The sequence below is a fragment of the Magallana gigas genome, chromosome 2 (assembly GCF_963853765.1).
Source record: "Magallana gigas chromosome 2, xbMagGiga1.1, whole genome shotgun sequence".
NCBI classification, from domain to species: Eukaryota; Metazoa; Mollusca; class Bivalvia; order Ostreida; family Ostreidae; genus Magallana; species Magallana gigas.
Window position 1 is genome coordinate 23,728,943 of NC_088854.1, and position 27,675 is coordinate 23,756,617.

Genomic DNA, 27,675 nt, shown 5'->3' on the forward strand with positions numbered 1-27,675 from the left:
TGAATCCGTTATTTTCGGTCCTATCAATTTTAGCAATTCATCTTTTATTCTTGGGTAGTTTTGCACTTTTAGAACTGTGCCGTAAGTTTAGTTTTTCTTTTTTAAATAAAAAAACTATAACTTTTAGGAGAAAGAATATCATTCGAATAGTAATTTTATGCGGAAGCGACAAAATCCCTTAGATCCCAAAGTCTTTTGGCACGAAATCATCTAGCACAAAAACCAAAGACGACTTCCGGTGAAAATAAACGCGTTTTGCCGTTTTCACGGTTTTGCCTTCTTTTCTAGCTTCGTTTCGTGTCTTTTGCAATCATGATCGGTGCATTGGGCGGAGACTCCGAAGTTAAAAACAGAGAATTAATGTACAGATTAATGATAAGGTAATACGAACAATAATGCAATAGGCCTAACCATGATTTATTTGCAGGTGTGTTTGCCCCCCCCCCCCAATCACACTTTTGTACAGTCGTTTGACCAGTTCCGAATTTTGACCAGTTCCGAATAGTTCAGAAGTTAAATAGCAAAAAATTAATGAAATAAAACATGGAGGAAAAAATCAATACCTTTAATATAAACACGTATTAATGCTTGTTTGAATTCTGCTGTAGTTTCATTTTTTGCGGTCATACATGTATTTGATATCGGTCTTAGATTATTCGACCTACTTTCGCTTTGTAATAAATCCAGGTCATTGCAACGCTAATATGCACGTAAAATCGTCTGTCGGTGCCTTAAATTTTCACTTGTAACAAGATTTCTTTTTTTAAATGTAGGTTTAGTATGTATTCTAACATACCCAAAAGCAAACGGGATAAAAAATAAAATAAAAACGCAAGTGGATGCAGAATTTTATTGAGCCGTCATTTTACGAGTTCCGAATACCCAATTTGTTTCCCTCTGTTTTAGGATTTAATGAAGGGATTGATTAAAACAAATACTTCTGGACTTCATTAAATGACTTTCTCCGTCTCAAATAAATCATATTGTACCACAATAATGATAAGTGGAGGAGCTGCGACTGTATTCCGACAAGATGTTAGAAACCAGGCTAAATTATTGTTACGGTGATTTTGTCTGTCATTTCCGTGCAAATCAAACTGTCTTGTTAAGAAAATACCAATTACTGAGATGTTTGCATTAAACCTGTTATTCAACAGGTTCAATCAATAGTTTTAAGGCCGAAACTTTTTTTTATCTGCATTCCATATGTATAGGAACAGTTATGTTATTCGGAACCCATCGGCTTATTCACAACTGGTAAAATGGCTTCCCACGTAATTTGTTAGAATAAAATTTTATTTAAAAAAAATTAAATGCAGTAATATTGCATTTATATCAGCAGGGATATGGTGTATATAGGCCAAAAAATCAGATCTAAAAATAACACCCAGGAACATTTACAGCACCTCCAAATATGTACCCTATTCGGAACTGGTCAAACGACTGTATCATGGAACCACAGGTTAATAGTACTGGTAATGCCAGTCTTTACTCTAACCACTGCAACCACTAAAATTTTATTTTAACTTCGTATAATCCACAACAGTTAAAAAATCATAGTGAGAATTTAATATCGGTTTCCCCACAAATGATATAATCTATGCCGATTATTAATACCTCAGGTTCATTTAGGAATTTACAGTACTGTAATGAAATTATATATTTTCACATGTATCCTGCTCATGCATATATATACATGTACACTATTTTGCCTTTTTGGTACTTTTTATTCATTCTTTTATGTTGTCTTTACCAGTCAGTTGTTTTATGATGGACATCAACAGTTAGCAGTTCAGCTCTCTAACCTTGTCAAGGCACACCCTGCTTGTCCCCCATCAGACAGACTCTTCAAAGTTGTCAAATTTGGCTTGGAATCAGAAGAAGGTGAGTTTTAGGATCTATTCACATGATACACAGATGTTGGGTTTTATTTTCTCCTAAATGCGTTTATATAATGTAAACTTATCCTATATCTGTATATAGCTTACTTCTATTCGCTCAGAAGGTTGAAAATTGGGGCATTTTAATGCATGTATTGCTGTGTTTTTCTTGAGCATCGATCTTGTTAAAACCTTAATTTGAACTTTTTCCTTGATATCTTGAAATTTAAAACAAGATAGAAGTTTCATTACAAAAAAACAAACTTGTTTTTTTTTGGATTAGCTTTGCATTTGAACAAGTTGTTCTAATACATGTATCTAATCTCATTAACAGAACTGTCTGGAAGCAAAAAGATTGAACAAAATATTGCGCCAGGTTCAGGAATTGACTTGGAATATGAAACAGATGGTAAAACACTTTGAAAATATTTTTTTTTTATCTGTTAAACTTGTATTCATGAATTCAAATCAATTAATATGACTATTTGGTTATGACAAACATGTTGCTCAGCATTGGCTAGTACATGTATATCTAATATCCTGTCAATGTTTAGATAGATGTGATCTAGTTACATGTCTTCAGCAGTGTTTAATGTACTGAGGCAGCCATAGACACATTTTTGGACACCTTATTTCTTGTAATTTCAGTACAGTCAATATCTCCTGAGGGAGCCCTGTATGAGACTTGTTATGTCACAGCCCACAAAGGCCCATGCCGGGCTGGGGCATTCCACTCCTCAGGGAAACTCATTGCCACAGGGTCAGAGGATGCCTCCATCAAGGTATGATAGACACTGTTGCTGAAGATTTGCAAGCCATCTACACTATAATGGACCAGGGCAGGCTGGAAGTGTGGATGGTTGGCAGTTGACTTTCATTTTAAATTCCTTTTTCAGTGTCTTGAAAGACAAACTTGAAGAACTTTAAGATTAAAGTTGCAGTATTTGTACATTGTATTTTTGCTTCAATACAGTAAAACTTGTTTAGTACAAACAGGGATATAGCAAAATCTTGGTTATAGCAAAGTTTTTTGGAGTCCCAGGTAAATTTCTTAACAAATCTTTGCAAAATTTACAGTTATAACGAATTTGGATACAATGAATTTACTGATATATATGTTATAGTTATTATTATGAATTCGTTTAATGGATATAACGAATTACGGATATAATGAAGTAAATCCATTAGCCCCTAGGACTTCGCTATAACCGAGTTTTACTGTCTATACATGTATATATGCATGGTTTTATTTTCAGGGAGATGGAGTTGTCAATAGTTGGTCCATACATTTATCTTTAGACTTATTAAAAGTACTTCATTAATCACAATTGACATCTTGAAAATACTCACATTTTTTGTTTTATTACATAATTATTTAGATCTTAGATGTAGACAGAATGTTGGCCAAAAGTGCCACCCCTGCAGAAATAATTGCGATGGAAACCCCACAACAAGCAATGGAAAATCACCCAGTCATTAGAACACTGTATGATCATATAGATGTAAGTGCAAATTCCACTATTATATGTATTCTATATTTTTGACCAACATTTTATGCTATCGATTTATAAAACTTTAATTGCATGAAAATCAAAATCTTTTGAATTACAATTTCAGGAGGTCACATGTTTAGATTTCCATCCTACACATTCTATTCTGGCATCAGGCAGCACAGACTACAGCATTCGTTTCTTTGAATATTCAAAACCTTCTGTCAAGAAAGCTTACAAAAGTATACAGGAGGCTGCCCCAGTCCGCTGTCTGTCATTTCATCCCTCGGGGGATTTTCTCCTGGTGGGGGCGGATCATCCTACAGGTAAATATAACACAGGCACAGTAAATATACACAGACACAGGTTAAAATTACACAGATGCAGGTAAATATAACACATGGAAATATAACACAGACACTGGTAAACACAACGCTGACATGGGTAAACTTAACACAGACACAAGTAAATATAACATGGACACTGGTAGATATAACACATACACAGGTAAAAATAACACAGACACAGGTAGATAGACACAGACAGGAAACTGAGAGAAATCTATTGCATATTTATGCATCTGTCGATCTTGGAACCAATACATGCAATAACTATTTTAATTTATTTGGAACTACGTATCACAAGCGAGTGAAGTCATTTTAACATGGGATATGTAACACATTATTATGCAAAGATTGTGTCAGCATGTGATCTTGTTTTTTTACATACATGTACATGAAGAGATGAGTGCATCAGTTTCAATTATTGAAGTGTGTATTTGTAAAGAACGACATTTTGTTTACAGTGAGGTTGTACGATGTGAACACCTTCCAGTGCTTTGTGGGTAGGAACCCCAGTACTCATCACACCCTCCCTGTCACTACAGTGAGTAAAATGTCTAATGTCAGCTGTATTCTCAGGGATGTCTCAAACTTAGACTCAAGATACATGTATCAGTTTAAGTACAGTTTGCTTCAAAAGACATGTAATACATTTATTTAGGTAAAATGGAGCCCCAATGCCAATTTGTACGCCACAGGCTCGTTGGATGGGGATATAAAGGTTTGGGATGGAGTCAGCAATCTGGTGATTAGCACGTTTAAGAAAGCTCATGATGGAGAAGAGGTGTGTTCTGTCACCTTCTCCAGGAACTCAAAGGTATAACAGCAATTAAAACAGGTCACTTTTATACATATGGATACATGTATTTGCATCAACTATTTAAGATTATAATGCATCATCTATATTGTATTGTTTATTACTGGTAAAGTTCTTTGCTTCAGTGTTACTTAGAACTTAAAGTCATTTCAATATTTAAATCCCTTTTTAAACCAGGCAAAATCTTTTACAGTTGTGATTGAGCATAAATAACATGGGGCAAAAATATTTTGTAAACAGGATACTTTTTAGTCATGTTTTAAACGAAATGTTGTTTTATACAAGTATTTCTTGTCATGTATATAACTATGAAAGATGATTTGGAATTTTATTTTATACAGATATATTTTTGATAATCTACACTAAACTGTATCATGTACATGGGGAAAATTAAGTTCCATGATAATTAATTTTTCTGAATGTTTGATTGCTAATGCTTGAGTATTTCTGATTGTACTGTATCTTATGTGTATGTCTGTAATATTGAGATCTGTTGGTCTGTTTCAGTATGTTTTGTCCTGTGGGAAGGACTCCTTGGTCAAGCTGTGGGAGCTGTCCACCAACAGGTGTCTGATAGTGTACACAGGGGCGGGGATGACCGGCAAGATGCAGCACGGGGCACAGGCAGTGTTCAACCACACAGAGGATTACAGTCAGTTCACACATGTAAACTCTGGTCAAAGAGACATGACGTGCAGTTGATGCTAAATTAGCTATCAATATACAATGTACTTCTGATTTTGGACCTAAAGTGGAAGAGTCTTTCATTTAGACTGAGTTTTGGGTTTTTTTTGCATTGAGAAACAATGCCATTATCAGTCTCTCCAGATTCTATTAATTTAATTGTTAATTTGATTGATTTCTTTCATGTAGTGGAGAGAAAAGGTTCTTGTTCCATGCAGTACTTCTCACTGGCTGCTCAGTAGTTATAATTGTGTGTGGATGAACAAGAATACAAATCTCCAATCATTATACCATTTGTTAGAACAGTTTGTTAATTCTATAATTTCATTCCTGCAGTTTTCTTTCCTGATGAGAACACAACCTCTCTGTGTTGCTGGGACTCAAGGAATGCTGAGAGGCAGAGGTTACTGGCCCTGGGTATGTAGCTTGTATACAGGTTCTATCCATATGTGTTTGAAATCTCTAAACAGTACAATGTCCCATGATCTTCATTTTATGGTGGATTCTTTTATTGATTGGTACTTTTATTGGCTAATATAGGCCTATTCATTAATTTCTTTACAATTCACAGGACATAACGGAGCTGTACGATACATTGGGCACTCCCCCACTGGCCCCGCCTTCATCACATGCAGCGAGGATTTCCGTGCAAGATTCTGGTACAGAAAGGCAGATACAGACTAAATACATGTATCATGACTTCATTTTCTCATTTTGTAAATACTTCAATAAAACTTTTTATGTGCTGTAAATGGGTTTTTTTGTGATGATAAAACAGCTGATTAGAAATGAAGTTATATTTAGGTATAAATTAATATATAGTTTTAAAGGTAAATATAGTTAGTTATTCAGATACAAGATTTGTAGAACGGTTTATTTAAAGAGTAATAAAATGTGTCGATAGTATTTTGTAATCAGTCTAATCGTAAGCATGCTCATAAAGTTGTATACTGTGGAATTGTTAGAATTCATGGTGGCTCAGTTTTCTTGGTATTTGTGAGTAGCCCTCCCTGATGACTTTAGATCCTAGGCAAATCAAATTAAGATAGCGTTATCTTTCTTACTGCATTTGAAAACTAATGCATCCAAGAAATTACAAAACAATGCAGAAAAATTGGCTCCCACGAATTTCAATGATTCCCCAGTATATATGGTAACCAAGAATGTTTTGTTAGAGTGCAAAAGGCCTTGGCAAATAATGTTTACCTTGTGCTTTGGTCCTGGAATATTATCAAAGTTGATTTTCTTTTTTTTAAAATTGGCAAATTGTGGTACCAGTATATATTTGCTTAAAAATAAATTTTCATTGAAATAACACTTTCAAGATGCTTATATGTCAATAAATTCTTATTTTTAAAATTATTGGCCACCTTAATAAAAGAGTTAATCATATTTTTTCTTTGGCTTTATGCAGTTAAAAAAACTGGGAAACGATGATGGGTAAAGTAATTCAAACTCCTACTGTAGTTAAGCTTGGTAAAAGTTTGGTCTTCTAGTACGGTAACCCATCGAGCCATTTGTAAAAGTTCAACATTGAGCCAAGTAAAATGTCAAATGAGATTGTCTCACCAACACAATTCACACAAAATTCTGTCGTTCAAACCTTTCACAAAAAGCTGCATCTTTCCAAGTCAAGGTTTTCTATCCTCTCTGCTACTCACAAATGTTTGTGATCAGTACCATTAGCAGAGCCCATCAGAAACCCTAGACTTGGCTTTGTTTGTGTAATAATGTGTTGTTGGAGTGTGACAACCCAATACTGTGTTGTCTAGTTGTGCATGTTGTATTAATGCATGAGGGGATGTTTTGTGACAGAACGAAGGAATACATCTTGCTTGAATGAAGTCAAGTTTGTGTGACCAGTACATGTATTTTCAAGAAGCACATTTGAACTAAAAACTATACTTGATTAAGAAAACACTAACTCTGAAAAGATTTAACTTTTCTTTTTTTATTGACACTGGCAAGCAGCCCTACAAGTAAAAGCACAAACGATTCAACAAATAAAACGGTACAAAAATTGTTCCACAATTAGAAACCTAAAATCATCATTCAACAAAGACTTGTATACACATGTACAAAATGCCTGCATCATTAATACTGGCACAAAACTTGTTTTCAAAACATGGAAGGTAAGAAAATCTGAATGAAAATTTTTGAGTCAACTCCATTTTAACATTTCAAACATGAAAATTTTTTATATTCCAAAATCAAAAAAAACATAACTACTACAACCAGCTTTTATTCTTTCTTAAAACTTTTGCATCAGTCAGAGTAACAAATACATACATGTATAAATTACCACTAAAGAACTTGGACATTACACATGCAGCTGAAAAAATAAAGCTTTGTAGGAAGAATTGCATGCATACCCCCCCCTACCCCCCCCCCCCCCCCAAAAAAAAAATTAAAATAAAAATCCTGGGAGATGGGATTGGGATCTTAAGCAGAAATCTGGGTTTTTCAGACATTGACAACCACATCAAAACAGTTATAATTAATCTTCATTTCTAATCTTCAAGAGATATTAAGCATTTGTTGTATTTATAAATTTTGTTTTTAAATTGCAAACACCCTTCCAACGTATCAAACTTGGACCCTTGTATAAAAATACACAAAAATGAAAAAATCAAAACATGCTTTCAATAAAAAATTATGTTTCCTCTTGTAGAACAAACCAAACCTTACTATCAAACAATAAATACATATACTTAGCTCTATTTATGAAACATCAATTAATACTGATGTAAAAATCACTTTAGGAAAAAAAAAGAAGAAAAAATGTGATTTCATTGAAAATGATTATATATAGGTGGCAAAGATATCATAAAGATGAGTTCTTTAAAATAAGTGTACATGTATAAGTATATTGAAATTGTCTACACTGACATGATACATTGTGAGACCATTACTTCAATAAAATGACTAGCTTGTGACAATCCTCTTCATACATATAGCAGATCAAAGCATTTGCTTGACTTCTATTATCATCCACTACATGGTATTAATTCATAATTGTACAAAGTATAAAATGACATGCTTTATACATAAAAAAGTAATCACAGATTAAATCTACTAGAGCATTCATACATGTACTAGGGGATTTGTGTACTCAGTTACCAAGACAATTTTTTCCCTTCAAAATTACATTAGTTTTACTTTCTGAAAGACAACATATCTCATAAGAATTGCAAGTCATTCGATTTTTCATTACAAATGAAGAAAAATAAGGGAGCCCCAGAACACACCAAAAATGAATGAATAACTCGTATTCCAATTATACATATACCCGGTACTCCGGGCAATGAATATATTTAAAAAATGATTTTCAAGAAAAACTGAAATTTCTTAGGGTTAATATCTTAACTGATCGTGAAACAAAAACAAATGATCACAACCATTTTAAGATACCTGAACTTACAATATCCAATGATGACACAAAGTGACGAATCAACATGAAGACAAAACACAGGACGTTGCCAATAGAACATTTTTAGATCAATGGTTAATGAGATTCTAGTGAGAGAAAGGCTTTCCCCTACTATACCTCCAGAAAAATTATGCAGCATTATGCAGATGAGGTTTTTATTTTCAGATGAAGTTCTCTGTTCCTACATTTTGAACATAACATTTTATCATGGAGGTGCTAACCTCCCCCCCCCCCCCCCCCCCCCATGAACCATCATTTACAAAAAGTGCTGATAGCTCCAAAATTAATAAAACCACAAATTCCTTTGAAAAAGTTTGTGAGGGGTGGTAATTTCACCACAAATACCATCTTATTTTATGATGCAAATACCCAATGAGATACACCGGTAATTTCAAATCAATGGGTATATTTCCTGACTTCTTACAAATTATCTCCAATACTTTCAAGTACCAGTATTAATAGCTTAAACATGTGCATTTACATATAAAAGTTGTATCTATAAATTATGTTTCATTGGGCTCTTGATCCTATGATACCTCCAGGCCCCACCTATCCCCCTAATCATACACAGTCTAACCAAGGGACTTAATATCAAAAAGTTCCAACCGATTGAAATAAATTATAGCACAAAAAATGTCAGCACCAAGTCGTGTAACAAATCCTATCACACATAAAACTAATTCTTTATGACTACGGCACAAAAAGTCTCCATCTTGATTTTAAATCTATGTTTTCTAAATTCCTAAACTACATTTTTTTGCTGTACATGTACACGCAAATGCCTTTGGTTCTGACCCATATTCAAAACTCTTGTCATGAAGCATCTGTACAGAATTGGGATGAATAAATGTGTCAAATGAGAATCTAGATTTTACATACACAGTAGTTATATAAATACATGTACATCTACACAGAATCTAACACAATCAGCTCTGTATATCCGAACCTTTCATGTCTACACATTCTACATCTTACTCAACATGGGACATAAAATCTCCAGAATTTGATTCATGGGACTTTGATTGACAGATACAATATCACATGGATCTATATTTGTATTTTTTGATGACCTTTTTAAAATTACATCACTGAATTCAATAGAAATGTGCTCTGATTTTATATACAGTAAATTGTTTCATCTTAAACTCTAATTTCAAGCACATGCAGTAACAGGGAAAACTCTTGACTAGGTTTAAATCTAACACTTTTAAAATAAATTATGCTTCTTTTATATAAATGCAATTAACCTCTACATGCATCTTCACCTCCCCCCTTTTCCCCCCAAGAAAAAAAAGAAGAAGAAAAAATCCAATAAAACCAACAGAACAAATTCCTTTGCAACCACCCCTTAAACTATTGCAATTTCATTTTCAGTTTCCACAAATTTCAAAATAGATACATTGATATTCAAATCAAGAAATCTTCTAACCCCTCCAAAAAAGACTGCTTTCCACGTGTAATTACTGAGGTGAGAGACAATAATTTGGTATCTATTCGTTGTGCTTCTGAAGCCATACTACACTGGTTAGGAGATGATAGCAACGCTGAGTCTGGGGTTAACAGTCATGCCGTCTAAACTGTTGGAGCGAATTAAAGTGGGTTTCTGGTTAATCCTCTCCACACCATCTTCATTGGACATTGCCTGTAATTGAAAGAAATGCATGTATATATATGTATAGTAACATGTCAATAATCTAGAATGTCGAAGATCTGATTTTTATCAGATTAATGTAAGAGCTTACAGTTACATGTAACATCATTCATTGTATAAGTTTTAGTATGTACAATATCTTTTGATAAAATTGTGATATTATTAATCGAAATTTAAAATCAAATGTAAGACAAGCATGTGTTTTTTGCATTGATGGAACATGTAATTACCTCCAGTTTGAGAGCCCGGTCCTTGCTGAGTGGCTCCAGGGGAAAGCTCAGATCATTGGCGTCCGCCAACGCCCGCAGATCAAAGTAGTATTTGGCATAGACACTTGATCCCACATTAATGTTGAACTGTAGCATTTCTAGGTATTGTCTTTCTAAATCATTCCTAGAAAAAATAAAATAACATACAATATACTAACATTGGACACAAGTTTTTTCTGAAACAGATCGAATTTTGCAGCACTCAAATGTTTGTGGACAGGTTAAATACTTGTAGTTTCATTGTCATACTACATGTATAATAACGGGTAACTGTCCATATTTTTTGCACTCACATCAACTCACAGTTTTAAAAATAGTTCTGATATAAGCATCACCTATATCATGATCCAAATGCACTCATGCAGAATGCGAAACTATTTAACCCCCCCCCCCCCCCAAAAAAAATATTCATTTTAACACCTTGACAGTAAGGATGCTCTATAGAGCCTGACTTACATGTCCTCCACTGCAATGTCCTTCAGGATCTGACAGTAGTCCACATTCCACACGGCCTGGTCATCCCAGACCTTGGACGCCAACAGTATCGCACCCAGGACAATACGCTTCCAGTTGGCAGGCATAATATCAATTTCAGCATAGTGGAGCAGTCTCTCCAAGTAAACCTACAGTATGCAATGTCAAACATAAAACTATTGTATGAAGTACTACTTCATGTATATATACCTATACGTGTATACACATAATTTTGCCAAAATATAATCAGAAATAATTTGAGGAACAGACTTGTTGTTTATCATTTGAAATAGTTATTCATATTTGTTGTTTGGAGACTAACAAATTACTGTTCATAAGAGATAAATATTCGAAACTGAAAAATTTACCATTTAATACTTGGTTTACAATTAATGTATGTACATGAACAAAAAATTATACCAGAGTAACTATTGCACATTCCGCGGTCAGCTGGGCTGCACTAAATAGAGTCCGTACAAATCGGTAAATATGTTTGTGTTCCGGGTCTCGTCGATCGTAATCTTCCGGGACTTGGTCTCGCTTGAGAAATAGAAACATCAAAAACATGTAACTAATGTCTGTGGAAGTATCTCAATTTTTAAGAAAATAAGGATTTTTTGCCTCAAATTTTCTTGTTTTCATTAACAATTGTGCAAAATATTGATCTGAAAAAAGAGTACAAACAGCTTCAATCGATTATAAAATGAACCAAACCATAAAAACCATAACAAATCAATCCCAGCTAATTTTTTCCGTTTGTAACATGGTTACATATCACAAAACACAGTAATATTGTCTTCAGTTTTAGCCAGTAAGAGTCTAGTCCTTCCTTATCCCCCTTGTCCCCCACAACTTACATACTGGTATCATTATTGTAATTGACTTTGGTATATTCTGGATCATTTTAAAATTTATATTCTGGTGACTTACAGACAGAGGGTGAAGTTTCTCATCAAAAATCTCCAGCGTCCGATTACTCTCCCTGTTACGTATATGAAAATAGATAGCAAAGGCCACAGCTTTTATTGTGTTCTTGAGATTTGGTTGACTGACAGTTGAATCGTCTATGAATATGGTTGAACAAGAACTGTACTTCCGCAGCACTGGTGTGACGTTCTGAAAATTAACAAAAATTCAATTTTAACGGATTTACTTTGTAAGAATTTAAGTAAAGAAAGTTGCTGGATTTGTGTTGGGGTAAAATATTTCATTTCAGTAGTGTCTTGGTAGAAAAATGAAAACACATGAGTTGGAACAAAAATCATATTCATAACGAATCATGGGATGATCTTTTCCTCATTGTATGTATATAATTACTTACAGTAATTATGTTTTTGTGCCTTTTTTTAACACATGCAAATTAAGCACATTAATATATCTTCATAAATTCATTATAGAGGCAAGTGAATGATACAATTACAGTTTTAAAATCTATTGTTAATTGCATTGACCAATGTAGGATACATGAAGCATGTCATGATTTGAACTGTGTGTTGTTCATGTAGCTTTTTCATACCGATAGTTCTATCAAATCTCAATTTCAAACACGATAAAAAATCAAATTAAATAAAGGAAGGATCGAGACATGGACTGTACACTCACCTGTATCTGTAGAACCCTGTTGTCATAGTGAGACTTCCGTCGGTTTTTGTGGTCTACAAACACATGCCAAGAATTAAAAAGCCATCGAGAATTGGGATTTTTTTTTTTTTAAGTAATATGGTAAAAATGAAGTAATAAATCAACCTCAAAATAACCTGAAAACTATTTATAATTGTATGATACTTACAAAATTTGAAATGGTGTATATAATACAATGTAATCTTTAATAAAAAGTATAAAGATGTCTTCAAATTGACAGTATAAAATGAATGAATGGTTTGTATTTGTTAACTTTGGACCTAAGTCATTTTAAATCTTTTCCTTTTTTGCTAATAGTAATTCTAGAATATACTTTAGTAAAGAAATACATCTGTATAAATATAGGAGAATAAATCTACTGATTATATGACAGTTTTTTGACATATTTCTAGTGGTTTTTTATCAGATTAAATCTAATTAAAGATACACAGAGTAGGGTAATAATTTTATTCTATTTCTATTTAATAATCTATTCTGTCACTGTGAAAAAAATCAATACATGTATTAGAATACAGTATACAAATTTAAAGAATGTTCAGTATCAAGAAACAAAATAAAATAATAAACAGTAATTAGGTTTTCGTTGAAAAGAGTTTCACTAAATGAGGCAAACATAACCAACAATACATCGTGTTTTAATGTGATTCAGAATTAAAAAAAAAAAAGAAATAGTGAGAATGACATGGACATGTACACAGTGTGTTTAGCTTTCAACAGATTCAAGTGCAAATAATAAAAAACCCAAAGTGGTTAAAACATGCAGCAAACACACATTAAAGAACATTAGTCAATGCTGAAGAAAAGCTTCCCGACTGATACCGTACTTTTTGATCTAGATCTGTGCCTAACATCTAAAATAAAAAGAAAACAATTCAATCACCTCAGGATTGAAGCCCAAGGTAAAAAAAAATATGAGAAAACCAGGAAAACAAAGCAAGTTTAATGTAAATCAAAAACAAGCCTTCTTAAAACATTTTTTCACATTTATTTGACTTCCTGGCAGTAATTGCATTCCTTTGATCCATTCATGAACAAGATGGCCTGTTTATATTCATCAGTGATTTTTCAACATTTTGTCAAATAAACCTGTGGCTCTTGAAAAGGGAAATATTTATAAAATGTTGGTCATCTTGGATTAAAATAGTACCCGATAGTTCAAGATATATGTACATGTATTAAGTTAAATAAATGAACTCCAACAAGTAGTACATGTATTGTTTGCGCAATATGATTTGTTCAAATGTAATTTCATTCTTTGTTCAGCAATCAGCATCTTATCTTCCTTTTCTTTCAGATTTATTTCAATTTTAATCTTTCTTTAGTTAAATAGATCTTTTAAAAAGAATAAAAGAAAATCAAATGTTTAATTTAGTAAAAAAAAAAAAACCAATGTTTTACAAGGACGATATTTAGACCTTGATTGTTTGATGCAAAGCAACCACTATACATTAAATTGAAAGAAACCATCATAATCTTTACAGCTTGTAGCACTTTTTTTGGACATTTTAAATGTATCAATTTATCTGTAAGTTGTAAAAGCACTTGCTTAAACTAAAAGTATCACTCCTTGTACCAATCCATATGTTGTAGAACACAACGATACTTCTATGTACGTAAGTCAATCACAACTTTTGCTCACATGGAGTAATTTGGATACCTAGTATTCTTCATGTATAACCACCAGGGTATTCTAAACAATTTTAATGGACCAAATACAGGTACATAGATGAAAAGCCAACATCAAGGACACAGGATTTGGAATTTAGCTTGGTTATTTAGGATTCCGTTAGCTATAGAATCCAGCTGATAACTTACTCTTGCTTATTTCACTCTGTGATCTAGATGGGAACAGTGGCCTTAAACTGGGATCTGATGTTGGATCCTCCTTGCTATCTGAAATATAAAGCATGATAGCAGCTGTAGTACATGAATACAAAAAATAATATTATAAAACAAGCTTCTACAAATAATTTTGATTCAAAGGGTGGGTATTGTAGACTTGCCAATATATAGACACAAGGTTTGAATCGAAGAAAAAAGTATTGTACATGTATAGATCTACAATCAGCAAATCAAGCTATAAAATTTGTGTTCTTTGTCAAAAGGGGGGTACATATTTTTTAAAGGCAAAGAAAAATATGTGCAGAAAAACAAAACTGATGGAAAGAGACCAAAAATTGGATCCATATTATCAAAACACACTTACATGGTGAATTTACTTCAATACTGAAAACAATTTCCATATCAATGAAGAATCAAGTTCATTAAATATCAATTTACCCTCTGGATAGTTTTCTCTGTCACTGATGTGCGGGACCCCTGGGAGAGAGGTGGCGCTCCTGTTATTTGGAGTTAGACTAACGTCTATCCCCGGCTCATCATATCCGTACACATCCTGGGGCTTTCTGCTGGTTTTGGACGGACTCGTGTAAACACAGCATGAGTGCTTATTTCCCATTTTTCAGTCTATAAATATTCCTTCACAATACTGTTTTCATTTCATGATTAAAATAAATGGATGCGTTTAAATTTCCAAACGCACGACACCAGAATCGCCAAAACAAGACTGGACCCGGTATCCCAGCTGATCGTTAAGCACCTGCAACTCAAAGCGAAGATCGCAGATCTTTCAAGCTTTTTATAAAAAGCCTATCCTGTTCTTACACACTGAATAATGCATAACATAGTTTAGAACCATCGACTTCTTCTGCAATGTACTCTGAAATGTCGGAAATATCTTCTCTCATCTTTTTTTGGAAACCGGAAATGAATACATTTTCTTTGCAGAGACGAAATTTGTTAACTTCTTTCTGATTGGTCTAAATTGAGATCAAATGAGGGAACCGACAGTGGAGGTTGTCTGTCCTTTGATTTTCCATACTAAGACGACCTTATAAGTGTTTACTGCAAAAAGTGGATCACACATGCATTCCTTCAGAATACTTTTTTCTCTAAAACTATAAAAGATGCGCTTTAATTTCATGGACACTCTTTATCCTTGGTTTTTGTCCTGACATAAAAAAAAACACAGAGAGAAAAAAATCTATTAAGGTACATCGATCTACTGACAAGAGCAATAACTCTTGATTGGGTTTAACGTGTATGAATGGTGTGCCCAAATAAGCACATTGGCTTTGATAAAAAAATTAAGTGAAATAAGAGGAACAGCAAAGTTTATGACCCCTGTCAAAATATTACAGTTACAAGTATTTTGAAGAATAACATATGCTTGCAAACAGTTTTTAATAGGTTAACTGGTATATTTGACCAGGGACGTATATGTTCCTGTTTTAATTATAAGATATCACATGCGTGCTTTATGTCAGCCTTTTTAGAAGGTTCCTTTTAAGACACATGACATTGTTGAAGAAAGGGGTGGGGTGGGGCAGCAACATGTATCAGACAAACGCTAATTTAAAAAAAAAAATATAAATTTCTTAATTATATTCACACGTACCCAAAAGAGTAAAGTGAGTCACTTCTTCATTTCTCAAAAATAATTTTTCTTTATGGTAATTTAAGAAAATTTTCCCTTTTGATAAAAAATGTGTGTGAATGTGCGTGGGTGGTGGTTGGGGGAGGGGCAGAATTATCGAAACTTTTCGGGGAACAAGTTTGGGTAGGGTAATAGTGTGTGGGTCCGAAAAATAATTACGAATAACTTGTTTGCCAAGGGGATCTAAAACATAGTTTCAGTAACTTTTCTACATGCATGCAAATTTAACCAGTTTTATTTTCCAGTGGGGGGGTCCTCACCTACGCAGTTGGCGCTCTTTTAAAAAACCTCTTACATAGTAAATGTTGATTTCTGTAGAGGTTCTGGCGAGTGATTCCAACACAGTATATATCCCTTCTCATACCCCCGCGAACAACACATGTATTTCTTTTATTTGCGTGTCAAGATTTTGGGTAAGTCTGCTCTCCCCCTTTTCCAAAACGGCGCTACGTGCCTGATTTTGATATTTTAGAATTGTATGGCCGTGGCAAAGTCATGAACCTGAAAAAGAGAGGAATTGGGTACTGGGGCCTTGTGAGTAAGGTTGTCTAGTCTATTTTTTTGTTTGTATATTCTACTGGCAAATCACCTCGGATATACATGTAACAATTAATAAAGCCACTTAATCATAATTGACTGTTAAAAATTGTTTTGCACTATACGTTTAAGTAAATGTTTTAGTCAATGGTTCCTACATGTACAGATATATAGTGTTCACATATTGCTAGTGGAATATTTTGTTTATAAATATAATGTTCTCCCATGGCTGCTACGGAGCACGTTATTTTTTAACTTCGTGGTCACAAAATATGTTTCATCCAAATGAAAAAAATAAGGTTTTATAAATTTCATCACCCTAGAAACACCCAAGGTTTCTTTACTGCATACAAATCCTACCAGTTGTTTTTATTTGGGGTTTGTGACAACAAATCTAGCACGTAGTATCATTTTAAAACTTGGGGGGGGGGGGGTGGCTTGTATATTATTTTTAATTTTACTAAAAAGGTACATTGTTTAAACAAAATTGGAGTGGTTAGCTTTCACTTGAAACCGACGTCATTTTTAACTTGTTTTGACGCAAGAAATAGATTGCTACATCCTACCGACAGTTCAAGGTCTTGTTAAAATGGGTCCAAGATATAGGTATTGAACGTATCTTGATGAATTCTTTGTAGAACTTTGTCACAATATACTTGGGGATGATGGCATAGGGAAATGTTAGCTAAGGAGCAAACTCCTTTTGTTTAGTTAAATTTCATGGGGTTTGGGTGTCAATGTAGCTAGTACTTGTTCCCTCACCCTATAGTCTTGTACATGTACTGGATTTATTGTAAAAGCTGGCCTAAATAATATTTACAATACATGTTGTATTGCAGTATTATATTCTGGTAAATATTCCGTATATCGCTGGTTGTTGTGTAGTCTGTGTTATCGTGATCTATATGTAGATATATTTCAAGCATATATTGTACATGAAAGCTACTTAGCTAACCCGAGCTGTCGTCCGCCTGTCTGTCTGAAAACTGTTTAAAACATTTTTAACTTTTTTAGAAGACTTACATGACAGATTTTTGCTTTTTTTTGACACAAAACTTAGATGAAATATGAAGTGGATTCAAATATGTTGAAATTGAAAGCTATGCCTTCATACAAGGGGAGATAATAAACAATTATGAAAAAAATTGTTGGCAATTTTAAAAAATCTTCTAAAAAACCACAAGGGCAGAAAAAAATCAAACTTATGTCAGAGCATCTTCAGGTAGTGTTGGTTCAAGTTTTAACAAACCTCCAGAGGTGGGGCTACAAATGGGGATTGAATTTTAAAATGGTAAAAATGAAGTGAAACCATAAAAAAACTCAAAAACCGTAAAGCCCGAGAAGATGAAACTTGTATGGAAGCATTCTCAGGTAGTATACATGTATATGTTTCCTTGGAGGTTGATTGAGTTTACAAATGGTCATTTTTTTTAGACAATAAAGAAAAAATCATCTCAAAATTCATTTGGCCAAAAAGTTGAAACTTAAGTAACTTAAAGCACCCTGATATAGTGTAGACTCAAGTTTGTCAAACATGGACCAGGTGGTAGAGAAGAGCCAAGATAGGAGATCTAATTAATGCATATAAATGGGCTTAAATAGGGGAAAATCTTCATCGCTTGCCTTGAAAAGTTGAAACTTGTGTGGAAGCATCAGAAGTGTAGAATTTGGGGTCACAATGAGAAATGAAATATTTTACATAAGAGTATGAAAAAAATCTTCTCAAGAATTTTTTTTGTCATAGAAGAATTGTGGGAAATTCATACACATTCAAACAGACTTTAACATGATATGATTATAAATATGACACAGAGTCATTAACAGACTCATATGAACCAGCAATAAAGAAACTGAAAAAAATGTAACAAAACCCAAATTTATTGCACTTCATCTAACAAGAACAAAATAGACTATTGATGAGAAACATAAAGTAATCTATTACATCTGAAATCTGGTATAATATATCACATCACTCCAACCTGTGGGGTCACATTTCATGTCAAGGCATTAAAAAAACCAGTACCTTGAATATCATTGAAACAATGATCTATTGTTTATAAAGTATTTAACAACATGGGTGTGCACAGATTTGTATTGAGTGAACATTAGGAAATAATAATGCTCTCAATTCTATAAAGTGTTCAAATTTCAATATCTTTTATATTGTAACACACAACTGTCAAAGGCACAATTCAGGGCAGTTTCTATAGAAAAATAGGCATTATATGAGTAATAAATAACAATAAATACTTCTAACATGATATTGAACTATTGTATGTTATATCATTCAAATATTTTCTTTTTTATATAAAAGAAAATCAATCAAAAATACATTTGTTTAAAATCCTAAAAGCATATCACAAAAAAATTGCAGCAAACAGCAATGTCACAAACAAAGTCTAATAAATAAATATAAAAAATTGAATAATTAAGCAATAAATAAGGAATATCTAACGAATACAGCATCAACGACTCCTTAACCATTGTTATTTTTGAATTGTTCGATAGAATGGTTTCTGCATTCTCCTTTTATTAACAGAGGAATAATATGTAAGCCAATTTTTGTTGTTTTTAACACCATATTAATTTATGACACATTCTCTGATGAGAGAGCCTCATCTATAGCTTCATTGGCAATGTTGTTAGACGTCTCCTCTGTTACGTCTGTCTCTTTGACCTCTTTCTTTGATACTGCTGGCTTGTCTGCCTGTTCTTCTGGGTTCTCCTTTTCTCCTTCCGACTGTAAAAAACAATAAAAAAATACAACTGATTTTTCATTTAGAAAAAGTTATTCTTAATTAACAAGAATAGAATTACTGGGTCCCCCGCCGGTCAAGCAATATACTAGTATCGAGTCCATCGACCAAGGCTGATTTAGGAACTTGACCAAGGTATTAGTGGTATAAACATTTAGTATAAATTTAATGAAAATCTGTCAAAATTTGTAGGCATGAGAGCGCTTACAAGGTCAATTTTTGGATAAAACGGAGTCATTATTGCGGTCAAAGTCCTATAACTCCAACAAAAAGTATCGACCAATGCTGATTTTCGAACTTGACCAAAGTATTAGTGGTATAAACATTTGGTATAAATTTAATGAAAATCCGTCAAAATTTGTAGGCATGAGAGCGCTTACAAGGTCAATTTTTGGATAAAACAGAGTCATTATTGCGGTCAAAGTCTCATAATTCCAACAAAAAGTATCGACCAATGCTGATTTTCGAACTTGACCAAGGTAATAGTGGTATATACATTTGGTATAAATTTAATGAAAATCAGTCAAAATTTGTAGGCATGAGAGCGCTTACAAAAAAGTGTGACGGACGGACACATGGACGCACGCCAGGCATTTCTATGTCCCCGCACCGCGTAATGAAAATCCGTCAAAATTTGTAGGCATGAGAGCGCTTACAAGGTCAATTTTTGGATAAAACAGAGTCATTATTGCGGTCAAAGTCTCATAACTCCAACAAAAAGTATCGACCAATGCTGATTTTCGAACTTGACCAAGGTAATAGTGGTATATACATTTGGTATAAATTTAATGAAAATCAGTCAAAATTTGTAGGCATGAGAGCGCTTACAAAAAAATGTGACGGACGGACACACGGACGGACGGACTGACGCCCGGCATTTCTATGTCCCCGCACCGCGTTGCGGCGGGGGACAAAAACATATTTGAAGACAGTTTATCAATCATACTCCAAAGCTTTTATAAATGTAAAATATTAATTTTCCAAATCTTAATTTTTTCATTTTAGTTAACTTACTTCAAAAGAGGAAAAAACATGGATTATTTTTTTGGTAATCAGAAACACAGAACAATTACATTAAAAGCTTTCTAGACGAACCTTAGCTTTTGGTAGTGTCTGCTCCACTTTGGCTTCCTGGGTTATGAGAAACTTCTCTCTCAGTCTCAACAGCTGGACTTCACTGACTTTGAGGGATTCCAGGAAGGACTCGGTCACATAGTTACGGAGCTTTACTGTTGGGAACACAGCCTCTGTTCTGAATTTGAGCATCGTCTCTGATGTCTGCAGCCATTTGTCTTCCAAACACTCGTCAGCTGTCATGCGGTTTCTGATAAAAAAACAAGAATACATGCATATGTTGTTTCAATTTTTGAACTTTTAATTGTAAAATTTTGTAGGAATTGTTCTTCTGTTGTATGTTGTAAAATCTTGCCCCTGATAAAACAATTGCACAAAAAAAAAATAATAATAAATCTAATAAATCAAAGATCACATTTTTCAAACTGTAGATAAATATGAATTTTCAAAAATTAGTTCAATCTGATCATAAATATTTCATACAAGAAGTATATCACTGCGACCTCCATTTTTGGTATAATGGCCATTTGTAATACATATATTCATACCTGGCAACTCGTTTAAGAACCCTAAAGATGAACTTCAGAGCTTCTTTTGTGATGTTCTCATACAGACTCAGGGCATTGTATCTGTTATAGGCAATGTTTGCAAAAGTTGTCTCCTCATCTTGACCCTTGAAAGGCGATTCCCCACTCAGTCTGAGAAAGATATTGAAATCAATGTTTTATTCGATTAGTTGCTTAAAAAGTTATTTCTGAAATTTTCAGGTCATCATTTTTCTTATTTTATTAAATTTGCAAAGTACTTACAGCAAGAATGCCAAGACTCCAACAGACCAGATGTCAGCAGGGTAAGAGGTCGTCTCCTTGACAACCACTTCTGGGGCCATGAACTCGGGATTTCCATCTCGGGGAACAATCTGACCTTCCTTGATGACCTTCTGCACAAGGCCAAAGTCAACAATTCTGACATCCAGTCGCCGCCTATTGACCATCATAATACTGCTGGGCTGAATATTTAAGTGAGCGTAGCCATGGTAATGTAGAAATTGTAAGCCATCCAAAACTTGCCGAATCACTATGGCAACCATGTCTTCTGTGTATTTGGATTTGTATGAGAAATGTTCCACAACATTGACCCCAGAGAGGTATTCCAGAATCCAGTAATATTGGTCCAGATAGAAGTAGGCACCATACAGATGGACAAATCTCTCGTGGTTAATTGTACGCAGAAATTCAAGTTCCCGTGTTAGACTGTCCTTGTTAGAATCTGAGCATGGTGTAATTTTTGTGATGTAATTATTCTTGTTTGTTTTGTCTGTTGATCTCACATATGATGAGAATTTTCCTCTGAAAAAAAGGATAGATAAATTTGGATCAATGTCACAGTTCTAAAATCCTCTTTATTTGATTACAACATTGTCCCATTTAAAAATTCTTTATCTTTTCATATGAAACTTTATAAATTTTCATCAAATAATAGGTATAAGTCTAAAATATGTTTCTCCTACCTCCACAAGATGTTCGAAAAACTGTAGAACTCCTCCACATTGGAAGTCTGTAGAGTTATTTCCCTTGACCTGACATCCTCTGGGGACACAATATTCTTAGGAGGCTGATAAAAGGAAAGCCCTTCATGTTGCTTTGACAACTGGGAAATTGTAAACGGATCTAAGCTGATGTCTGCTGAACCTAATATTATAAATCAAAGTGCTTTTGACATATAAAATCATTTCTGTATCTTTAAGAACAAAGATATTACTGTACTTTAATATATATTATGTAACATTTTCATTAAACATCTTTGGAATGGAAATCAAATTTGTGATGTTCACACAAACAGACTTTTGTGATCAGTACACTCACCCTTTGGTTTGGTGGTGATGAGGACAGAGGACACACTGTATGGACTGTTCCCCAGTTTATTCAGACAGCAGACTCTGAAGCGGTAGGATGTATCGGGGGTTAGCCCTGTCACCAAAGCACATTCGTTAATGGAGAAGGTTCCCAAGCACCAGCAATCTGATCCTGTCGGTCAGAAAAGAAAGCAAATAACCAAATTTAATAAATGGTGGGGGTTTATATCCTAAATTTCTTGCAAGTAAAAGACAATTTGGAATAATTCTTTTTTATTGCTTGAATGGTAATATTGAATGGATCTACCTGTAATTTTTATATGTACCATAGCACATATAAATAAAATGTACCGGTACCAAAAATAAACCTACCAGATTGTCTGTAGTCTACTCTGTAGTTAATGATGTCAGAGTTCCCATCATTCTCTGGTGGTTCCCAAAGCAACAGTACATCACATGATGAAACCTGTGAAATGACTGGACGACCAGGCTGTGAGGGCGTTTCTAAGAGAAAAACAGGTTTTATATCATTCAAATGGTTTCTGTTTATCTCTTACTTACTCTTGTAAATAAACAGAGCATTAGAAAACAAATAAAATTTCCTTACCTCCCACCATTACTCTGGCATATGTTGAAGATTTCCCTGTCTTGTTCCTGGCGGTGCATTTGTATATACCATCATCATATGCCTTGGCTGAGGAGATGACAAGGGAAGCAATTCCATCCTCACTAAGTGTGGTCTTCATTCGCTTTCCATCGGAGATCAGCTCCTCGTTCTGGAACCAGGACACACTGACGTTGGAGGAACCGGTCACATGACATGACAGGGCGATCTTATCTCCCGGCTTGTAGTACGTGTCATGTAACTTGATGGTGAATTGGGGGTTGTCTGTGAAAACAAAACAAAAATACTGAATTAATTTATGTGTACCGGTATATAGAGACAAGGAGGGCAGAGTGTTGTCAAATTGTTGCAAGAACATCAAATAGAGCAGTGTTAGGATTTGTCTTGCATCCACACTCACCCTCTTCCTCCTCCTCCTTGGGGAAGAAGTCCTGGGGTCTCTGTAATTGTTGTTTCTGGTCTTCTGCCATTTGTAGCCACTCCCTCTCCTTCTTTAGGACTGGGTCCTCACATACCGACTCTGTCTCTGACTCATCAGCATCAAGCCCATAGTAGTACCTACAGTATCAAAAGAAGATCTCTGTCTAGTGTTCACGACATTTGTGCCAGTACATGTATAATTCTTTGACATATTATTCAAAATTAAAAGTAACATAGGTGTGATTAATCCATCACTGATGATATCAAAAGCAGACATTATGATTCATATAAATTTTGAAATGAATAGAAGCTCTTGTAGTTCTATACAGACATTATGAGACGGTAGATCAAATATAGGACTTTACCTGGACTGCCAGTCAAACCAGGACTCCTGATCCAGATACTCTCCATACAGACCGGACTCTGGGAAAGACAACTCTCCGGTGGCTGAGTCCTTGCCCAATCTGATCCCAGTCTCCTGTCTGCCCTCGAGTACAGACAGCAGGGACTGGAGTAGGACTGGACCCCTGGTGGCTGCAGATCTACTCTGTGTGGCAACACAATCAAAAAATTGTGTATGGATTTACAGAAACAAACTACCAACAGTTTAAGACTTTAGGTGCAAAATTGATACTTTGCATGTTCTAATTTATATCACAGGTATGCATGTATATTCACGTATACATATGGTAAAACATTTTTGAGACCAACCTTTAGTTTGTACTGAGCCTGGAATTCTGACAGCCCTTCTTTGTTAATGACCCCTCCTTGGGACTCGCTGTTCTTTATCCAAGGGTGAGATAAACATCCATCCACAGTCATCCTCTCCCTGGAGCACAAATAAAATCATCTCTAAGATTCTTAGTCATCTCAATGAAACAAAGCCATACTACATTTTTATTCAGATAAATAAAGTGCAGTGTTCTTTAATGGAAAGTTGTGAGGACTCTGTGTCAGCTTACTTCTGGTTTCGAATCAGTATTTTGGAGAGGAAGTCCTTGGCGTCTGGAGACAGTCCGTCCACTTCCTGCCACCTGTACTGTATAGTGCTCTGTAGGACCTCCTGCTCAGTTGATCCACCAAAGGGAGACAATCCTGTCAAACTGTAAGCAAAAATAAAAATAAGCATTAAAAGAATAAAATTGAAATTAAAGTTATAACAAAGATAAAGCAACCCCTTCTTAGTCTTTGACTTACAGTGTGTAAACGGTTGCCCCAATGGACCACACATCCGAGGCCTCAGACACAGGCTCATTGTGAACCTGCTCCGGGGAACAGAATCCAGGGGTTCCATAATTCTTCCGGACTTCCTTATTACGCTGAATTCTCTCTGAGAATCCAAAGTCAATCAGGGTCAGGTCATTATTTGTACCGAAACGAATGTTGGACGGCTAAAAAGATAAAAATTCATTTTTAAAATCTATACACAGCAGATCAACTCCTACAAAGTTACAAGTACTGATTAAACATTTGAAAGAAACCAGATATCACTATTTCTACATCTGGATTGGCATGTAATTTCTATATTCTCATGGTAATTTACATTACAGCTAGTTCATTATGAATAGATGTACAGCAATAATACCTTGATATCTAGGTGCAGTACAGCAGCCTTGTGGAGTTCCTTGATGACCAGGAGGAGCTGTTTTATGTGGGCGGCCACCATACTCTCTGTGGGGGTGGGGCTCTGAAGCAAACTGTCTATGATGTCATAATCAGTCACACTGAGGGCAAAGGTCAAGAAAAATGATCCATATACAACACAAATGATGTTGAGCTAATTGCATGTTTACATCAAACTTGTACTTAACTCAGTATGCCCTCTAATCTAGGCCCATGAACATTGGCATTATTGCAAGATTATGAAATGCTTTCAAAATTCCAATGATAAGAACAAAAACAAGTGTTGATTTCTGCCTTCAAGTTGCTTAATATGAATGTTGTCATGACCAATAGGATACATTTCTGTGATGATGACAATTCTTCGCTCTGTAACAAAGGCATCCACCACCTTAGGGACACCCCTCTGGTTCAACCACCGCAGCACATTCAGCTCGGTCCTAAAGAAGCGCCTCTGGTGCTCATCACACACATGGATAAACTTAGCAGCATACTGGCTTCCTGTGAATTTGTCAAGGACTCGACGCACAATTCCATGTCTGCCTCTGTATAAATGCAGTTATTCTTATCAGTGTACAAATAAATGGAGATATTTGACAATTTACATAGTTTTTCTTTATTTTTTATGGACCGATCTGTTTGAATGAATGGTATTTCCTACCTTCCTATCTCCTCCAGAACATAGTAGTAATCCTCCATGAAGGCCTCCCTGTAGGGGAGGGGCTTAGCCATCAGGTCTCTATCTGTCAATCACAATAAAGGCAGTCTTTATATAACTTGCAAACAAAGTGAATGAAACACAGCATGAAAAAAGTACAAAGTGTTATTCACATGATCTTTGAAGATACCTTGAGTAAATAACCTGCAAACTGATTTCAAAAGCATTTCCGAAATTAAAGTTTATATCTACAGCCTGTGCTTGCACTAAATGAAGAAAATAACATTGTCCCAGATCCTGAGAACAACAGGCAGAAAGGATGAAAACTGGTCCTATAGACTATCATTTAGAGTTTAATATCAATATGTCAAAAGTTGCTTGACAATCAATATAATTATTTTACAGCTTAATTACTGCAATACAACATTGAATTTGCTTTAGACCAATCCAAGCTGCCAAAGCTTAAAAATACCAGAATAAGTTTTAGTAAATTTAAGTTATAAACATCTTTGCAAAATATTTAAGTTTCATTTCATGCTGAAAGAGAATAAAGGACATATATAACAGCCGAAGATTTGATGGGTAAAAGTATATTTCATAGAAGGTATTTGCAAAATTAGCCATGGGCAAAAGAGACCTGAGGCCACAACACGCAGCACTGTAAATCCCATTTACTTCATCCAGACTGGACTTTAGAAAATTATCCAATGTTATTCAATTCATATTGACCATCTGTCATTGTGAGAAAAGGGTGATTTACAGGATTTACAGCATAAGCTGTTTAGATAGGATTGACAGGATTTGTAAGGATCAATCATCATGCAGTATACCTAAGTCATCCTCATTTTCTGTAATAAACATCAAAAGTTTATAACTACAGTATTAATGTCTACATAACCATTCCTAATCAATTCATTTTAAACATTAGCAATCATTTCAAAAGAAAATTCTAAAAATCATTGATAATAAAACAAGCATTAAATTACTAAGATCAAGTCAATTATCCCATAATGAATCTATCTAAATTCTGTCTAATATCTAAAGAAGCTATAAAAACATAACCCACAAACAAGCACACTCAGATAGATAAATGTGTGTTGCTGTATAAACCCAATATTTAAGTGCCGTACCTTCAATGGTGACTTTAGCAGAGCAGGTGGCCTTCCCTGCCATATTCTCAGCTACACAGGTGTATACCCCCGAGTCTGTGGTGATGGCCTTGTCTAAGGTCAAGGTCCATGTGTCTGGGGGCTCAAAATCTACCCTCAGACGAGAAGACCCAGCTAGGGGCCGGGAATCCTTCAGGAACTTGACCGTGGGGTAGGGGAAGCCGTCCACACGACAGACCAGCTTCCCAGACTTATGACTGTCCAAGGTCAGGTCCGAAATTGGGTCAAGGACAGTGGGTTGGTCTAAAATGACATTTCGTATGAAATGTAAGTTTGTAAAATTGAATATACACCAAAATAGTTTTGACATTCAAAAGATTTTACAACTTTACATGTCTTAATATATATCTGATGTTTTTTCATTATATTGGGTGATAATGCATAAAGAGACTTTCCATATTTCTTTACCTGCAAGTTGAAGTCTGACAACCTTGGTTGCTGTTCCATGTTCATTCTCTGCAGTACACTTGTATTCTCCTACAAGATCCTTGGTCAGTTTTATGATCTCTAGTGTGGCATTACCACTAGGAGAGATGTTGGCTTTAAAACTATTTCCATAGTCAACTTCTGTGCCCATAAAAAACCAAGATGTACTGGGCAAGGGGTATCCTTTAACCCCTAAAATAACTTTACAGGAAGATCCCTCCACTCCATAATGCACATCCTCATTTGTGGCTTTAAACTCAGGAGGGCAAGCTTAAATTAGAATCGAATAAGAACAATCACAGAATTTTGCACACAATTACTTGAATCCATATTTTGTGCAAAATGGAAGTTTTCCAAATCAC

The 27,675-nt window shown here is 34.7% G+C and overlaps 3 protein-coding genes across 10 annotated transcripts in view; 1 reads left to right on the plus strand and 2 right to left on the minus strand.

The window, feature by feature from the left end:
* The first annotated feature begins 215 nt into the window (after positions 1 to 215).
* On the plus strand, positions 216 to 5,964 carry LOC105323009 (cleavage stimulation factor subunit 1). The gene is made up of 11 exons (XM_034443604.2): positions 216 to 380; positions 1,757 to 1,884; positions 2,215 to 2,289; positions 2,529 to 2,662; positions 3,260 to 3,382; positions 3,498 to 3,696; positions 4,176 to 4,255; positions 4,373 to 4,528; positions 5,036 to 5,180; positions 5,549 to 5,629; positions 5,784 to 5,964. The coding sequence occupies exons 1-11, from the start codon at positions 313 to 315 to the stop codon at positions 5,894 to 5,896; spliced, it is 1,302 nt and encodes a 433-aa protein (XP_034299495.1). The 5' UTR covers positions 216 to 312; the 3' UTR covers positions 5,897 to 5,964.
* A 1,183-nt stretch (positions 5,965 to 7,147) lies between these two features.
* On the minus strand, positions 7,148 to 15,469 carry LOC105323010 (cyclin-Y-like protein 1). 2 transcript variants are annotated; one of them, XM_011421951.4, is made up of 9 exons: positions 14,958 to 15,469; positions 14,493 to 14,570; positions 13,502 to 13,528; positions 12,639 to 12,691; positions 11,967 to 12,152; positions 11,457 to 11,576; positions 11,019 to 11,185; positions 10,524 to 10,686; positions 7,148 to 10,284 (listed from the first exon to the last, which is right to left on the minus strand). In XM_011421951.4, the coding sequence occupies exons 1-9, from the start codon at positions 15,133 to 15,135 to the stop codon at positions 10,168 to 10,170; spliced, it is 1,089 nt and encodes a 362-aa protein (XP_011420253.1). In that variant the 5' UTR covers positions 15,136 to 15,469; the 3' UTR covers positions 7,148 to 10,167. The 2 variants fall into 2 exon arrangements, with proteins under 2 accessions (XP_011420253.1, XP_011420254.1); XM_011421952.4 differs by lacking the exon at positions 13,502 to 13,528.
* A 3,103-nt stretch (positions 15,470 to 18,572) lies between these two features.
* Positions 18,573 to 27,675, minus strand: part of LOC105323023 (twitchin) — a 71,400-nt gene continuing 62,297 nt past the window's right edge. For 6 of the 7 annotated variants that reach the window (XM_066075724.1, XM_066075723.1, XM_066075725.1 and 3 more), the window contains 19 exons: positions 27,296 to 27,583; positions 26,849 to 27,130; positions 26,549 to 26,566; positions 25,722 to 25,803; positions 25,402 to 25,605; positions 25,026 to 25,164; positions 24,638 to 24,831; positions 24,403 to 24,543; positions 24,152 to 24,269; positions 23,806 to 23,987; positions 23,421 to 23,578; positions 23,003 to 23,284; positions 22,768 to 22,899; positions 22,406 to 22,567; positions 22,051 to 22,231; positions 21,350 to 21,889; positions 21,089 to 21,238; positions 20,562 to 20,790; positions 18,573 to 19,450 (listed from right to left, as the gene is read on the minus strand). In XM_066075724.1, coding sequence (XP_065931796.1) covers positions 19,298 to 19,450; positions 20,562 to 20,790; positions 21,089 to 21,238; positions 21,350 to 21,889; positions 22,051 to 22,231; positions 22,406 to 22,567; positions 22,768 to 22,899; positions 23,003 to 23,284; positions 23,421 to 23,578; positions 23,806 to 23,987; positions 24,152 to 24,269; positions 24,403 to 24,543; positions 24,638 to 24,831; positions 25,026 to 25,164; positions 25,402 to 25,605; positions 25,722 to 25,803; positions 26,549 to 26,566; positions 26,849 to 27,130; positions 27,296 to 27,583 — 3,635 coding nt within the window. In that variant the 3' untranslated portion in view covers positions 18,573 to 19,297. The remainder of the gene's footprint in view (positions 19,451 to 20,561; positions 20,791 to 21,088; positions 21,239 to 21,349; positions 21,890 to 22,050; positions 22,232 to 22,405; positions 22,568 to 22,767; positions 22,900 to 23,002; positions 23,285 to 23,420; positions 23,579 to 23,805; positions 23,988 to 24,151; positions 24,270 to 24,402; positions 24,544 to 24,637; positions 24,832 to 25,025; positions 25,165 to 25,401; positions 25,606 to 25,721; positions 25,804 to 26,548; positions 26,567 to 26,848; positions 27,131 to 27,295; positions 27,584 to 27,675) is intronic. The other variant, XM_034443605.2, reaches the window with a different exon arrangement.